Here is a 14516-nt window from a genome sequence, read left to right on the forward strand (position 1 = left end):
CTTGTATTTGCACTAGCTGATGAAGCACATGCACCGGTTGCCTTGCTCATTGTGCCCCCGCAGGGGGCACCTTGTGTACTCAAGGTGTTTTGGTGAGTAGCGCCACCACGGTCCCGAGCTCCGCAGGGGTGCCTACTGCCATAGGCACTTGGTGACTTGCAACACCACGGACCCGAGCACATGTGGGTTGGACCCACCCACGCCCCGGCTGTGCGTGGCTGAGCCGTGTCCGGGGAAAAGGGAATCCTGGTGGCTGAGCCAAAGCCGGGGTTGTTTTGGACCTTCATGGCCCCCCGGTAGAGGCAACACACCACTTTGGCCCCTGCTTCTCGCAGACGGTGCCCCCGGTCTGACCCGCCCGGGGGGAACCAGCCAGTCGCCTTTTCCTGCCTCCCTCTCAGCTCTTTCACCTTCCTGTCTTCTTTTCTACCCCTATCCTGTCATCTCTTCTTTTCCTCATTTCCACACATTTCCAGGCGGCGAGGGTTAACCCTGGGTAAGGAATCAACCTTGAGGACTTAAACAGGGTTATAGCAGCTATGTATGGCTAACGCGCATCTAGCGCGTTCCCAGGTTGGGCTCGGTGGTGGGCGGCCAGCATAGCTGCTGAATTGATTTCACTTGTTATGGCAACAAGATTTTCTGCATCCCATGATCGTCCTCCAAAACGGGGACGCAACGAAGCAGTCCAGCAGTTTTTCACTCCTAAAAAGTCAGAAAATTTCCTAAAGTTTCACGTCATGCACTGTGAAAAAGAAGGCTTGTCAATGAGACGTCTGTCCCCATTCTTGGTAGCCAAAGTTCTAACGAATGAGCTAGGCGGCGGTTATAAAGTAAGCAAGCTGGGAAGCGGTGACCTTCTCCTAGAAGTACAAGATGCAGCTCAGTGTGCCAAGTTGACGAAAATAACCACTGTTGGCGACAATCCTGTGAGCATCAGTCCCCACCGATCCATGAACACTACCAGAGGTGTTATCTCTGATGAAGACTTTCTGAACTTGTCTGAGCAAGAACTCCTGGAAGGGTTCGAGGGCCAGAATGTTGTGAATGTTCAACGAATCAAGATACGTAGAGATGGGAAGGAAATTCCGACCAAGCATGTAATCCTCACATTCTCGACCAGTGTACTGCCCGAGTCTGTCGAGGCAGGCTACGTTAAAATCCCTGTGCGTTTGTATATTCCAAACCCCCGTCGCTGCTATAAATGCCAAAGATTTGTCCATGGTTCACTGAGCTGCCGAGGCAAGGCAGCATGTCCAAAGTGTAGCCTCCCCGACCACTCGTCTGACACCTGTGAAGCTCCACTCCACTGTGTAAACTGCATGGGAGAGCACGCCGCGTACTCGCGCTTGTGCCCGCAATGGAAGAAAGAAAAAGAAATAATTGCTCTGAAGTATAAGGAAAACATTACCTTTAGGGAAGCACGACAGAGACTGTTCCTGACACACACTAGCTTTGCCGATGTAGCGCGACGGGGGGCGGCGCTACACTCGGTTCGAGTTCCCCTTGGAACCCTCCCAGTGAGGCCCCAAGGGACACCCCAAGCCCCCTCAGTGCCGGTGGCTAAGGCCACTGCACATGCCACAAAAGAAGCGTCAAGGGCTGCCCCAGCACCCCTTGATGCCAACGCTAGGCCCCTTGCTGGCACTGCACTGCCGGTCCCTGCTGAGAGGCAGGCTGCCGCAACCAGCCAGCCTAGCCCTGCTGACGAGGCTTCGCAAGAAGCCATGGACACAACGCCAAGCCCTCCGTTGCGTGGTACGCCGATAGGGCGCGGCACGTCACTCGACCGTTCAAAGCAAAAGACACCTAGGGTCACGGCTCCTGGGAAGGTGTCTTGAGCCTGGGAGGGTGACAGCATGGCACTTCCTTAATCCTTGTTCAGCATAAGCTGATGGTAACTGATAATGTAGTCCAATGGAACTGCAGAGGCCTCCTGAAAAACTTGGACGATATCTATGAATTGCTGTCACAACACCAAATAAGTATTATGTGTCTCCAGGAGACACACTTGAGGATGAACCAAACTAACTTCTTAAAGAACTACTCTGTATTTAGGAAGGACAGGGATGGCTGCATGCATCCCTCTGGAGGAGTTGCGATTATCGTGCAAAAATCAGTGGCATGCCAGTTCTTACCGCTACAGACCAGTTTAGAGGCTGTAGCCATACGAGCCATTATCTTTAATAGACTGGTAACAGTATGCTCACTGTACATACCTCCAGACCACGGGCTCTCCAGTATGGAGTTTGAAACATTAGTTGATCAGCTGCCAGAGCCGTATCTGCTAGTTGGGGATTGTAATGCTCACCACCCACTCTGGGGTTCTGCACGCACGGATGCTAGAGGACGCCTCGTTGAAAAGTTTCTGCTATCATCTGGAGCATGCATACTTAACAAGAAAGACCCAACATATTATAACACAACACATGCCACGTACTCCTGCATAGATCTCGCCATAGCCTCTCCAGTTCTGTTTCCAGCACTCCAGTGGAAGGTCATTAATAACCTGTACGGAAGTGACCACTTTCCAGTGAGCCTCAAGCTTGTAGACAACAAACAAGACAACACTCCATGCCCACAAAAGTTCAAGGAGGAGGCCGCAGACTGGAAAAAATTCAAAGAGCTCTCTGAGTGTCACTATACACTTATAGACAACCTTGGTATTGATGAAGCTGCTGAGACTCTGACCACCCATATAATTGAAGCTGCGCTGAGGTCCATCCCCCAGACTTCTTCTAGTAGGGTTGCTAAGCCGAAACCTTGGTGGAATGATGATTGTAGGCAGGCCCGTAAGGAACAGAATAAAGCATGGGGTGTCTTGCGTAGGTGCCCAACGACTGAAAATTTGGTACTTTTCAAGCGGGCAAAGGCCAATGGCAGACGGATTCGGCGTATTGCGAAAAAAGAAAGCTGGAATCGTTTTGTGTCATCAATCACATCATATACTGACACGCGGAAAGTATGGAGGAGAATTAAAGCACTCCGAGGAAGTAACACTCTTACGTACCCTTTGGTCAGCACAAGTGGAGACACTTTACAAGACCAAGCGAATGCTCTAGGCAAGCATTTTGAGTATGTATCAAGCTCAGCTCACTATTAAAATAACTTCCTGAGACACAAGAATGCAGAGGAACGGAAGATTGTACGTGACAAACGGCAGTCTGAGGTAGGGTATAATTGCCCCTTCACTATGCAGGAGCTTAAAGTGGCACTCACTACTTGTGGTAAATCATCACCAGGTCGAGACCGAATAACATACACCATGATTAAGCACCTGCACGACGACACGCTAGAAGCGCTCTTACTGTTGTTTAACAAGATCTGGCGTGCAGGGCAATTTCCAAAAGTGTGGAAAGAAGCTATTGTGGTGCCGATTCTAAAGGAGGGGAAAGATCCATCACTTGCAACTAGTTTCAGACCGGTCGCTTTAACCAGTTGCTTATGCAAGGTCTTCGAAAAAATGATTAACCGTCGCCTTATCTATTTTCTTGAGTACCATGGTATTATAGACAATCGCCAGGCGGGATTTCGCTCTGGTAGATCGACAGCAGACCACCTAGTGGCTATTGAATCCTACATCAGGGATGCATTTGTTCATAAGCAGCATTGTTTATCAGTTTTCTTTGACCTCCAGAAAGCTTACGACACAGCCTGGCGTTACGGTATTCTTTGCGATCTTCGCCGCCTTGGAGTTTGTGGAAACATGCTGAACAGTTTGAAAGATTACCTTTCGGAGCGCACCTTTCAGGTTAGGGTTGGAAATGTCCTCTCGAGGATGTTCGTCCAAGAAAATGGAGTGCCGCAGGGTGGTGTGCTCAGCTGCACCCTTTTTATTGTTAAAATGAATTCCTTAGGAACTGCACTGCCTCGCTCCATATCCTACTTGCTATATGTTGATGATGTGCACATTGCGTTTAAATCATGTAATATGTCCATTTGTGAGAGGCAAATCCAACTAGCTGCAAACAAACTTACAAAATGGGCAGATGAGAATGGCTTCTGTTTTAACCCAGAAAAAAGCACGTGTGTGGTCTTCTCTAGGCAGCGTGGTATCCGCCCAGATCCTGTTATTAAACTCAATGAAACACCCATAGCAGTAAAAAAGGAGCACAAGTTCCTTGGGGTTGTGCTTGATGACAAACTTTCATTCATTGCACACCTCAAACGCCTTAAAGTTAAATGTTTGGATACAGTCAGGATCCTGAAAGTCCTCTCACACCAGTCTTGGGGTACTGACACAAAGTGCCTATTGGCCTTATTTAATAGCCTTGTGAGGTCCCGCATCGACTACGGGTGTCTTGTTTATCAATCTGCCGCGAGAACAGCACTAAAGATGTTAGACCCTGTCTACCATCTTGGCCTTCGTCTGGCTACAGGCGCTTTCCGAACAAGCCCTGTGTTAAGCCTGTATGTGGAAGCCAATCAGTGGTCTCTTGAAACACAGCGGAAGTACACTGGGTTGAATTATGCTCTAAAAGTGACATCCTTGACCGGACACCCGAACAGCACTCTAGGTAACCAGGCAATCAAGCTTTTTGAAAAGCGACCTGCCATGGCTGAGCCATTCCTTCTGTCGGTGAGGGCACTGGCCGCAGGCCTGGGAATATCCTTCACTGACGCTCAGAAAACCAGCTTTGCTGACTTTGTCCCTCCATGGGATCTCTGCCCTATCTCTTATGATCTCTCTTTTATGAAGATTGACAAAAGAACCGCTCCAAAGGAATTAATTATGCAGCATTTTTTGTTTTTGCAGAACAAGTACAGAGCATCTGAGTTCTACACAGATGCATCCAAGTCAGCTGGTGCAGTATCATGTGCTGCACATGGTCCCAACTTTTCCACGTCAAAGACTATGCCTGAAGCCACATCTATATTCACTGCTGAAACACGCGGCCTTGTATTGGCTGTAGAATATATTATTGAGAACAATGTCTCAAAGTCAGTGATATTCACGGATTCTCAAAGTGCTGTGCAGGCTTTAGCGTCAGGAAAGTTACAAAAAAATCCAGTCTTTAATCAATTGCTAAAACTACTGTGCTCAGCCCACAAACAAAAACTTGAAATCACTGTCTGTTGGGTCCCAGGTCACTGCGGCATAGCCGGAAATGAGCAAGCAGACAGGAATGCTGTAACTGCAGCTCTTCGGAATGATCTAGATATTCAAAGCGTCCCGTACGAGGATCTTAAAGCGTACGTACGTAAGAGGCTGCGAGACCAATGGCAGGAAGATTGGAATGGGGAAACAGCAAACAAATTGCACATGGTAAAACCCAAGTTAGGTAGATCGATCTGTGAGAAACGAGACAGGATCACAGAGGTTACTCTCTGTAGACTGCGCATAGGCCATACCCATGCTACACATGCGTACCTATTGAAAGGAACAGAACAGCCACGCTGCTTGAGGTGTGGAGGGTCGCTATCAGTCATTCACGTACTGGTAGAATGCAAACTACTTGAACCGCAAAGAAAGCTTCATTTTCCAGAATTGTACACACGCATGATCCCTCAACACCCATTGCTGTTTTTATCAGACGAGCCACTTTTCTCTACTAACCGTGTTTTTAAGTACCTCTCAGACGTAGATTTTTTAAGGTATGTGTCGTATCACCCGTGAGCCGAGCCACCATCGCACGCTAGGACCCGGTAGGGCCACTCATTGCTACCGCAAAGACGGGGGCAAGGGGTGCACGTAGAAAATGCCTGGCATAGTGTCAAATGTTTTTACTTGGCCCTCTACACCAATTCTTGGCCCTCTACACCAACAGAAATCTGAGATACCTTTTATTATATATTCTGTACTTTATATTCTCACTTGAATAATCCTCACCATAGTACTGGCGCTCTTTGGCCTTGATGCCCTTGCGCCAAGAAAACCTAACATCATCATCATCATTGCTCATTGTGCAGCACTCAGGGGTTCTGGCATCGGCGGTGCTGAGCCTCCGCTCTGGCAGCTCGTTCAGCTGCAGCGCTGATGAAGTGCACGACTGGTTGCATCACTCGCAGTTCAGCACTCACTCCTGATGGCTGCAGTGCACTGAAGCAGCACTCACTCGTGGGTTGTCTCGACGGTAGCTATGGCGAGCCTCTGCGTTGGCGGCGCGAAATGCGTCTCAAGAAGGGACTGTAAACTGCGACTTAGGAAGTGCCCCCACATCATTGTCACGCGCATGCCCCCCTCACATTTTCGCCAAGCGTCGTGCAATCAAGCGTCTCGTGCGGGCACAGCATACTGCCCCCCCCCCCACTCCGCACACTTTCAGAGGAGCGTCTCGCGTTGCCACGGGGAGCCGCCTTCCCCTTTCAATTTCGCGACAGTCTCCTCCTTTGCTTTCTTTCACTCTTCGGTCTTGCCATTGTTTACTCGGTTACGATGATGGCGACGCTGCTCAACCCAGGAACGGACGCCAAAGGGCTGCGCCCTAAAATGGTTCAGGCGATTAAAATAGGACTTGCCCAGCCCTTGCAATAACAGATGGTTGGGGGTGTGTGGTGCAGGCTTTGCGCCTAAACCTCCATTTTCAAGAAGTAGAATGCCTATCTAGCCACAAAGGCCGCATTTGGCTCAGAAATATGGGAAAGCTTTTCGAAGGCTTACCACATCACCGTGCAGTTGTTTCTGCTTGCTCATTTTTTGCTCACTATGATCCTTCTCAAATTTCAAACCAGCATTGCAGAAGTTGCCACAGCAGGGAATTTTTGTTTTGCTGTTGCTAGAATTTTGCTGCCATCAGTATTGAACAGTACGCGTGAAATTGCCCCATGGAAGTCTCTTAGTTGTGGTAAATTTTTTCTGTTCGCGTCCCCGCAGAAAGTGCTGCCTGAAGCCCGACGTCACCATGGTCCCTTCCTCGGTGACGCTGCGTGGGATGCTGGTGGAGAGTGAAGTGCTGGAAGAGCAGTCGCACCTTGTGTCAAACAGACGAACCCTTGGCTTCGCGATTGCACCAACCATCAATGCCTTCCAGGTAAGCATCGCCTTCGTACAGTAGCGCCGAATTTTTCTCTTCTACAGGGGCCGTGTAGCTGCCCATCTCTGTATGAACCGCCAGAGGCACCGATTGTTTGTGAAGTCGCTGCTACCTTTTTGGTCGATGAGAGCTTTTCGGTCGACCAACTGGTCTACGGTGAAATGCATTACAGGACGCCATCGGTCCCATTAAGAAAGCTTTCGCTTTAATAAAGGGGCCCATGCAGACTCCTAGCAACCCCCAACGATGGCCTCTGGGCTTGGAGCCCTAAAGAAGAAGGCATCGCCCTTCATAACGCTCGAAGACAGCATGTTACGTATTTTTATCTTTCCAAGTGCAACCTTCCCCCTCCAACCCCTCCTTACACAACGTATTCACATTTACCAGGTGCAAACACTCCCCTTCTCATGTAGTCTGATTACCCACCATGTCATGAAGTTCTTTCTCTCTCTCTTGCTGGACTGAGAAGTTATGTATGGTGTTTAAGTTTCGCCACATGCTTCTGGCAGCTCCCGCCTCAATGAACATCTTGAAAAAGTACACAAACTGGCCAACCACTTGGGGCGCATTGTACTGCCATTTCACCTGCATTGCCCTTGTTGCTGACATACAGAAGGCGGTTCTACAAATTGAAGTTCGGCGGGAGGCTGAGATAGCTCAGATTTCTCTGGTACAGCAAAACACCTTCCAACCTTGAGGCATTACGAAACAATGGGGAATGGAGAATGACTAGGGCGCCACTCATCGTCACAGTGAGTTCTTACCTGTGGACGTGCGCCCCTACGTACCACCTTGGAAAGCAGAGGGCAATTTATGGGAGACATTTGAAGTGCCACGAGGTACCTTTTACGCGTGGGTGACATGGTTACAAAGGCCAGCGAAGCTTCGAGATCTGCTACCAAAGTGAACGCTGTAATGACTAAGGCTGGAAAGTGTCTGTGAGAGAATGGACACAAGTCCAACCCTAGACAGTGTAGATTGCAGCGCTCAAGAGGGAATGCAAAAAGGTGCTGTGACTTTGTTGGACTCCCATAGTGGGTGAGGTGACCGTATCACTCACTGGTGTGAACTACCTTAGCAAAGAAGGGAGCAATGAATGCTACAAATGCTTTCAAGAGTTTTTTAGCCTTTAGGTCTCTAGTATTTGTCTTCCGTGCCAATGTGCATTTTTAACATAGCTTTGAGAGTGACATTGGTAGGTACAACCAATTGCCAAGTGACCTGGGCGTGGATGAAGCGGCAGCATGCTTACCTTGTGGCCTTGGCGCAGATTTGTTCCTCACATTTAGTTGGAGGCAACGAGACATTTTCCTGGCAGATCAGTGTATTTCGTGACACAAGAGTTAGTGCCAACGGTACTTACGCATGCCTACAAATGCAACAGCATGACAAAAGGGAGAGTGTCAACCTCATCTCTGCTAAGTCACGCGTTGTGCCTTTAAGGAAATTTCCTCTGCCGAAGCTAGAATTAGTGACTGCTCCGATTGGAGCTAGCATAACAGAGCAACTGTACAACCAACCATAATCAATCCATGGTCAGACTAAGTAATAGCTGTGAGCAGTATTTGAAGCACTGCCAAGAACTCACAAATCAGAAGCGAGTCAGGGAAATCTGGAACATGAGTAATCCGGAGAGCTTGAGGCACTACCCAGGGACACGTGATCCCTCTGGACATCTCTCACAAGGAATGAAAGGGGATGGTTTTTTGGCAAGCAAACATTTCTTGCACCGTAGGCGGGATAAAGACCACACCAGTGTTGCACCATTCCGGTGTGACATAGTGAATGGCAAGAGGCCCTTCAGGTGGTAGGAACTAATTTTGCAGCTTCACCGTACTCCGGGACAAAAGGAGCCAGCTCAGATTGCGCAGTTCACCGGTGGCACCACGAGGGCCATTCGTCTACAGCTAGTTTCCATCCTGGCAGCTGAGTGTTTCTTGCTTGCACTGTGAAGATCCATCTCTTGAAAGGGATTATTTGGCATTCGAGAAGGCGTCGGGGGATGTGCAGATCTTTTGCAGCACTCTGTGTAGCTGCAAGACCTGGGACTAGTGCAGCGTGCGGCAGATAAGCTTGAAATTTATTATTGATCGGGCTGCTTGGTGCTCCGTACGAGTGAATTATTAGAACAGTAAAGACCTGCTTGGGAAGGATTCTTGTGTGACGGAGCCTCGTTTTTCTAAGAACAGGTCACGGTGCTGGCAGATGGGGAGGCCAAGAAAAATGAGAGGAGGACCCTCTGAGGGTTGCCCAGGAGGTGCGAAGCATGTGATTCATCAGTCATGTGAAGACATCTGCTGTAAATGATTGTTAGTGGTGTTTTACAGCACAAGTCTGCACAATATGATCACGTAGTGTGAGTTTATATTCATGAGCTTCAGCACGCATCGAGGCATCTTTGGTTCGAGTGAATGAGGCTTATGGCATCGTCATAACAGGGTGTCAGAATGGATTGTTAAGCCCATCGCCAGTGATGAGGGAATGTCACTGTTAAGAGTGTGTCTGCCAAGAAAACAAGCCGATCACCAGTGATGAGGGGAGGCTGTCTGGTGCTTTGCTTTCACCCATAGTGGCAGAAAGGATGGGTCCGAGCTTTTAATTCGAAGCCAGCTCTGAATCCATCACAAAATAAAACACAAGCAAGGCACAGTGCATGCACAAATGTATAAACATATCTGGGATGCAGTGTTAGGAAATTCAAACACATGCGAGGGGAAACATTGCAAACTAGTGAAGTTAGACAAGGCGGATACAGTTTGGTAGATATTTCAAGACACTGGAGTCTTAAAGTATTCACTGACCGGGCTGCTGATGCGCCAATGTTTTGGAACATAGTGTGTACCTCGCTGGGATACTTTCTGGGTAGCATTGCCTGTCAAGGACAAGAATGGAAGTTGGGTCCCAGGAGTCAACATTGGAGTCTCTGACGTGGTCTTATAGCGTGCTCTTATGTACAGTACAGTTATTCCCCCCCCCTCATAATGCCAAGATGAACAACAAAACAAAGCATTTGGCGCAGTCGGGCTTTCTAGCTGTATCTCTCCATTCTCTTGAACCATCTCTGCTTCTGTGCTTCTATACTGTTGAAGCTATGCTGCATTCTGGAAAACTCACAAATGCTCTCAGCGCTGTGAAGTTGTGGCTGTTTGTTGTATTGACTTTGGCCTGGCACACGGGAAAAGAGACGAGGCCACTGGTTGGTGATGTAGGGCATTGGCAGGCACAGTTTTTGTTGTTGCTTTTTGTTTAGCCTTGTCAGTCTCAGATTCCTTCGGCTGCTCCCTGTGCATAAAAAGGGTGGACTCAAATAATCAATGCTGCTGTCCAAGAGAATTTGTCACGCATGGCAAAGTAGAATAAAATTATACAGCGCAACGCCCGCAGCTATTCAAACTCCCAAATGTCAAGACAGCCACTTGCAGCAGTGGCAGAAGTGTGGCCACATCAGGCAGTGGAGCAAGCGGCAACGTGATTCACATCCCCAATATGCCTTGTGGCGCTAGCATTAGCATGTGACAGTTTCCTTTTTTTTCTTTCTTTCTTTCTTTTTTGTATTAATCATAAACGGTGTGGGGCTGATCAGACATTTGTGGATTAAGCTGGCTGAACGTAGTTATGGGTGCGTGACGGTGGGGTCTCACGGCACTGATGCGAGCCCACAGCACGAACCAGCGTCACATATTGATTTTGTTATACCTATCACCTCTTGAGGTGACATCTCAGTTTTGTTAGGCCCTTGCTCACCTCTTTCTGATGCCTTTTTGCCGTTTTTTTTTTTTTTTTCGTTTTCGTTAACCAATGTAAGATTAATTTTTGATTAAGAAAGCATTGAAATGTTCATTTATGAACTTACGCCCCATCTCTATACCTGCCAACTCTTCCGAATTTTCTGTAAAATGTACGAATTTTGCCGCGTCTTACGATTTTACGAATCGTGCCTGAAATTTTACGATTTTTTGAAAAAAATTGGACCATCTTTTTTTTAAATGACACTGTGGTACCTGCGCCGCCACGAGAAAGCAATACGTAGTATTGTTATCACCAACTGCGAAGCAGCGATTTCTGTCTTTTTTTCGGAAGTGTGCTGCTGCCCCCAACTTCCCCCAGTCCGCGGTTATTACGAATTTCCATGTCACCAGGTTGGCAGGTATGCATCTCAAATAGTATGCCCGACATTTGCTTTCTACTAGACAATGGAGAGTTTTAGCTCTCCGCATGTTCCATCGGTTCCATTCGTACCAAGACTTGACTGCGTCTGCACGCCCAGCCACGGTGAGGGGGGGGACACCCCCCAGCCGTAACGAATGCGCAGGAATGGTGAAGGCAGTCCCACGGAAATAATCCACCATACCGGAATGAATGCGGAAGTGCCCAGTCGGGTCCCGGTAAACACGGTACAAACGGAAAGGATGGAGCATACGAAGTGCTAAAACTCTTTAATATTAACAAGTCTGGGCCATGGCACTGGTGGTGGTAGTTTGGAAATGTCTTGCCTATATACCATATTTGCACGAATAAAACGCGAATTTTTTCTCGCAATTTGTGCATCCAAAATGTGTATTGTGTTAATTCAAGTTTGAACATAGCGCGAGCTTTCTTTTTTTTTTTTTTTGCCTTGTTTTCTTCAAATACCTTCATCCCTGGCATACACCTCGTACTATATGCCTGGAATATGAGCCGCAAACTTGCTGCCCTACCCTCGGATTTTTGCCGCCAAGAGCTTGCTGCTCTCGGCGGCAATTTTGGCGCCAGCTCCTCCCAATAATGCCATTGGCTATGCCGATAGTGGTCACGTGTCCAGGCGGTCTGGTCCGGAAGCGAGCGCTATCGCGCGCGCGGTGCAGCATTGGCTTCTGATTGTGCTTTGTTTTGTTCGTACTTGCTTCTGCCTTTTGAGCCGCTGCAATGAACAGCTGAAATCAGTACACCGCCACACTTAAGAAATGGCGATCCTGCTGTCCGAAGAACAGGGAAATTCAAGTGAGGTGCGGCATCTTGGACACAATGAGTCAACCATTCGAGGTTGGAGGAGGTACCGTGATCGCATCTTTCAAGCCGCATCGACTCGTAAAGCGTTCTGTGGATCCGAGAATGGCCACTACCCTAAACCCGAGAACGACTTGGCAGAATTCATTCATGAACGTCAAGGCCAGTTTTTGCCTGTAAATGCTGAGCTTGTGCAACTCAAAGCCAGAGAGCTTGCACGGGGGCCAGTGTGCTTTGCAACAACCTGAAGACCAGTTGCTCTTGGGTACAAAAGCTCATGTGTCGCGTGGGAGTCACACTTTGCTGAAGGACGTCGATCTCCCAGAAGCTCCTGGCTGGGTACGGAGAAAAACTGGTCAAGTTTCAGTGCTACATTCTTAAAAGGACAAGGGAGCGCAAGTACCCCATAGGCCACATTGCAAATGCGGATGAGACTCCATTCTTTCTCGACATTCCGGCTAGGCATGCCATTGATGAATGCGGTGCCAAAGAGGTACACGGTCGCACAACTAGCAATAAAAAGACCAGGGTCACAGTGATGCTAGCATGCACGGTGGAGGGGTGTAAGCTGCCGCCTTTCTTTATAATTTAAAAGGAAGAGGCTCGGCAAGAACGAAGTTTTCTGGCCTCGGATGTACGGAAGGTGCAGTGACACAGATGGCTGGATAATGCCATGATGAAGGAGTGACTCTGTGTTGTGTGGGGAAAACGTCCAGGCGCGCTTCTCAAGACTCTGCAATGCTCGTGCTGAATGCATTCAAAGGGCACCTCACCAATGAGGTCAAGGGCGCGCTCGCTAACGCCAACACCGACTTCTTTCTCATTTCTGGAGAAATGACGTCGCAGCTCCAGCCAATGGACGTCTGTACTTAATAAGCCCTTCAAGGACTTCGTACGAAGGGAACGCGAGCAGTGGGTGGAATATAGAAATCGCCCAGTGACGCCGTCGGGTCGCATGAAGCAAGCATGAGTTGGCAAGGTTTCACGGTGGATAAACAATGCTTGGGAGGCCTTGCCATCTGCAGCACTGTCGCGGGCATTACTGAAGTGCTGCCTCTCCAACAATATGGGCGGTACCGACGACAAGGCCGTTTTTGTCGACAGCGACAATGACACGAGCAGTGATGACGAATGATCGAGCATGCACATGTTTATTTTCTTATCATTTTGTGGTGGCTGAAAACAATGAATAAATCTTTGCGGGCAACTACATTTTGATTGCTTTCCACTTGTTTCTACTTCTGTTTCCACTTGCATTGCTTCACATTATAATGGTAATATGTATTTTTTTGTATTTTGTAGAGATCAAAGGTGCCTCCCTCGAGTTATATTCGAGGTCGCGTTATTTATGTGCAAATACGGTATACTTTGTGTTTGTGTTGTTTGTCATGGCAGAAATGCTTTTGCACACAGAATGGCTTCAAAGAAATGGGGCAATGCCTAAGAATCGATAAAAAGAACTTGCAATGGTTTGCTAAGGTGTGCTTCATGTACAAAAAGAGGGGAAGAAACGTTCTGTCCAGAGCACCCATCGCCCATAAATCAGGTCAGCAAAAGGTGGACACTAATGAGAAAAGAAAGGTCAGAGAGAGCTCTCATGAGAGTCCGGTGAGAGCTGCAGGAACTGTTGGGCTGTGTGGTTGTCCCTTGTACTCTGTATACTACAATGTAACGTGGTGTTAAGAATTTTTTAAAGCTTTTTTAACAAAGCCTAACTCTTTGCATGATTGTTGTGAATTAACCCTCAGTTCACATGTGCAAATAGCAAAGTTCGTGGTCAAATGATGAACAACGGATTTGGCGTCTCCTCCTGTCGGGCTCCCAACACAATCTGATGGTACACAGCAGCAACCTCCGCGCTTCCTTCGCCCCTTTGTTTCTCAGTACGTGGCTATTGAACATGCAACTTCCTTGTCTCGTTGGGTTCTTGCCTTTACATGTGTATTTCGGTGGCTTTCACTCAGGTGCAGACTCAGCAGGAGGTATGCCTGGCCACGCTTCCACACCAGCCGCTGTCTGACGCCTTCACCCTGCTGGAGATCAGCCTGTCGAATGTGGGACTCGACCTGCCCGAGATATCGGCCGTCCGGTCCGTGCCTCTGCTGCGCAAGGGGCGCATATCCGCCTGCTGCTACTGGTTCGAACAAGAGTGCGGCGAGGGTATCACTGTGAGCAGCTTCTCCCCCGACGACAACACCCTGCAGGCCGCTGTGGTGTTCTCAAGCAACGTGTGCGGAAGTGCAGGAACCACCGTGAGAGTCGGGGCATCGTGCGTAGACAGCAACATCAACATCTGGCTGGACAATGCTAGGTGAAATTTCAGCAGAAGTGAACAGATTTGATGTTTCCATTTTTTTGTTCCTTGTGAATTTTCTTGCAGGCAAGAAAGACTGTATTTATGTTTGTGCCGTGCTGTTAGTCTGTAACGTCTGTAAATTAAACCTGAAATTGCGGCGGAAATGAATGTTTTTGTGTATTCATTTGTTTGATCTTTGTTAAAATATTTTTTTAAGTGAAGAGAGACTGTGTTCGTGTTTGTGCTGTACAATTCGTATA

General features: G+C 48.3%; 1 protein-coding gene across 1 annotated transcript in view; it reads left to right on the forward strand.

Annotated features, from left to right (window-relative positions):
* The window catches only part of LOC144174467 (protein arginine N-methyltransferase 9-like), a 34582-nt gene extending 20066 nt beyond the window's left edge, over nucleotides 1-14516 (forward strand). Inside the window, exons 10-11 of the mRNA XM_077703184.1 lie at nucleotides 6815-6971; nucleotides 13925-14516. Of these exons, the coding sequence (XP_077559310.1) occupies nucleotides 6815-6971; nucleotides 13925-14275 (508 nt within the window). The 3' untranslated portion in view covers nucleotides 14276-14516. The remainder of the gene's footprint in view (nucleotides 1-6814; nucleotides 6972-13924) is intronic.

This window comes from Haemaphysalis longicornis, unplaced genomic scaffold (genome assembly GCF_048455015.1).
Source record: "Haemaphysalis longicornis isolate Haplotype H1 unplaced genomic scaffold, Haemaphysalis longicornis Haplotype H1 scaffold_3, whole genome shotgun sequence".
NCBI lineage: Eukaryota > Metazoa > Arthropoda > Arachnida > Ixodida > Ixodidae > Haemaphysalis > Haemaphysalis longicornis.